The sequence below is a fragment of the Rutidosis leptorrhynchoides genome, chromosome 9 (assembly GCF_046630445.1).
Source record: "Rutidosis leptorrhynchoides isolate AG116_Rl617_1_P2 chromosome 9, CSIRO_AGI_Rlap_v1, whole genome shotgun sequence".
Lineage (NCBI taxonomy): Eukaryota > Viridiplantae > Streptophyta > Magnoliopsida > Asterales > Asteraceae > Rutidosis > Rutidosis leptorrhynchoides.
The window spans coordinates 260380238-260382992 of record NC_092341.1 but is presented as its reverse complement, the minus strand read 5'-3'; the positions used below and the strand labels follow the sequence as shown (position 1 = coordinate 260382992).

At 36.2% G+C, this 2755-nt stretch overlaps 1 protein-coding gene across 1 annotated transcript; it reads left to right on the top strand.

Annotated features, from left to right (window-relative positions):
* The first annotated feature begins 1092 nt into the window (after nt 1-1092).
* Nucleotides 1093-1973, top strand: LOC139868725 (uncharacterized mitochondrial protein AtMg00860-like). The gene is made up of 2 exons (XM_071857059.1): nt 1093-1402; nt 1849-1973. Exons 1-2 carry the CDS (start codon nt 1093-1095, stop codon nt 1971-1973), a joined length of 435 nt encoding a protein of 144 aa, XP_071713160.1.
* Nucleotides 1974-2755: the final 782 nt, after the last annotated feature.

Sequence of the window (2755 nt, the reverse complement as noted above, 5' to 3'; positions counted from 1 at the left end):
TTTTGTGTTATGTTGTTAAAATGGTGTTGGGTGAGAAAGAAATGGTGGAATTGTGATTTTTAAAGCAAGTTAAAGTTCAGTACCAGCGACAGCACAGGGCTGCGTCGCGAGCCCCTTCGCCGCGCCGAACCCTTTGGCGTATTTTGATAACAGGAGAGCTGAAAAATTGATATGTATTTCTTTGCATGGTCGCGCCGCGCCCAGTCTAGCCGCGTCGCGGCTTATCACTGGTCTGGGTGGTCACCTTCTTTTAAAAAAATAAAAAATAAAATAAAATTTCGTTTAAGGGCGTTAAATTATGCATGAATTCATCGACACACATGTGTCTACTCATTGACTAACTTTAACTATTAATTATTAATGAAAACTATAACAATAATTTAGTCATGCACATTCACAAGTTGGATATAGGTCCATGACTACACGTCTATTTTAAAAAAATGTCACGGTTGCCTACTTGCTTTTAAACGTAGCATTTTTTTAATATTAAAATGGGACCTAATTGGAAAAATGATAGAATGAAACAAGAAAATGTCACGAAATTGTTCTTGTATGTTACCCCACGTGAGAAATGAACAAGGAGTGGCATCTATATATTTTACTTCATTTTTTTAAAACTACACACAGACACATCTACATAATTACACCATAGATAAATTAATTTCCAGACCTCTGACTCCCACACACTCAAACGCAGACATATATATTATTTTCATTATTTTCAAGTTATTGGTATCATACTACAACAAGGTTATGCATGGGTGTTTTAAGTCGGGTTTTCAAACGGATTATAGCTAAGAAAATATTGGGTATTGTTCGAAACAAAACTATGTTGTGTAATAAATAATTTGACTGTGATGTTAACCTGTATTATTAAAACTTATGTATTTTGGGGATTTGCTTATACTTAAGCACTCGCCCACATATTTATAACTTTCTATGTTTAGAAAGTTATTTAATTAATGAATACAATATTTTATCAAAACGTATCATATAGAGGTCAAAAACTCACTGTGAAATCAATGAATAACGTACTGCGTCAATAGCGATTTTGATGGGTCGTTACATGTGGTTTCAGAAGAAGGCAGTTCAATGGATCCATCTAAAGTGGAAGCAATCAAGTCTTGGCCTAATCCTTCTTCTATCACTGAAATCATAAGCTTCCATTGTTTAGCTTCATTTTATAGAAGATTTATCAGAGACTTCTCCACAATTGTTACTCCAATTACTGATTGTTTGAAGAAATGGGTGTTTGAATGGCCCAGTTTTGCTCAATCTGCATTTGAATCATTGAAGGAAAAGCTAAGTTCAACACCTATACATGCTTTGCCTAATTTCAATATGTTGTTTGAACTTGAATGTGATGCAAGTGGTGTCGGCATTGGAGCTGTGCTAGTGCAAGGCAAAATACCAGTAGCTTATTTCAATGAAAAGCTAAATGGGTCCAAGCTAAATTATAGCACTTATGATAAGGAGTTTTATGCCATCATTCGAGCTGTTGATCACTGGTCTCATTATTTGAAGCCAAGGCAGTTTGTTCTCTTTTCTGATCATGAAGCATTGAAGTACATTAATGGTCAGCACAAACTAAATCCAAGGCATGCAAAATGAGTTGAATTCTTACAGATATACTCATTTGTGTCTAAACACAAGGCTGGTACTTCTAATGTTGTTGCTGATGCTCTATCAAGGATATATTCTTTATTATCAATTCTGGAAGCTAAAGTTCTTGGATTCTCATTTATAAAGGAGTTATATGAAAGTGATCCAGACTTTGCTCCAATTTTGAATTGTTCACCTACTGAGTTTAAAAGAGATTATGTTGAACATGATGGTTTTCTATTCAAGGGCAACAAATTGTGTATTTCAAAAGTTCAATCAAGGAGTTGTTGGTTAAAGAAGCACACAGAGGCGGTCTAGCTGGTCATTTTGGGATTAACAAGATATTGAAGATCCTAAATGAACACTTTTAGTGGCCATGTATGGATAAAGATGTTAAAGCTGTGATTAATCGTTGTGCTACATGCTTTCAAGCTAAGTCGGCTTTTCACAAGGGTTTGTATACTCCTCTTCCTGTTCCCAACCAGCCATGGGAAGATTTGAGCATGGACTTCATTGTTGCATTGCCAAGAACTCAGCGAGGTAAAGATTCAATTATGGTTGTTGTTGATAGATTTTCAAAGATGGCTCATTTCATAGCCTGCAACAAAACCAATGATGCTACTATTGTTGCTGCTTTATTCTTCAAAGAGATTGTTCGTCTTCATGGAGTTCCCAAAACCATTGTGTCTGATCGAGATACAAAGTTCTTAAGCTATTTTGGGAAGACATTATGGAAGTTACTTGGTACAAAGCTTTTATTTAGCACTTCTCACCATCCCCAAACTGATGGTCAAACTGAAGTTACTAATAGAACTGTGGGAATGCTGCTAAGAACACTTGTGAAGAAAAGTTTGAAGAAGTGAGATTTGAAGCTTGCACATTCTGAATTTGCTTTCAACAGAGCACCTAATTACTCCACTTAAAAATCACCATTTAAAATCTGCTATGGTGCAAATCCACTCACACCCATTGATCTTGTTCCTTTTGCAATTGAGCCTAAGGCAAGTGTTGAGGCAGAAGCAAAGGCAAAAGAAATGAAGAAGCTGTATGAGCAGGTGAAGGCACAAATTGAGTAGACCAACCAGCAATACAAGGCTAAAGCTAACCAGCACAGAAAGCTGTCCACTTTTACACCTGGTGATCTTGTTTGGAT

Excerpts from the sequence above, each read along its gene's own strand:
- LOC139868725 (XM_071857059.1), top strand. The coding sequence starts at position 1,093 with ATGGATCCATCTAAAGTGGAAGCAATCAAGTCTTGGCCTAATCCTTCT. Across the intron at positions 1,403-1,848 it reads TGGAGCTGTGCTAGTGCAAG|GGCAACAAATTGTGTATTTC; the intron begins GCAAAATACCAG and ends TTTCTATTCAAG.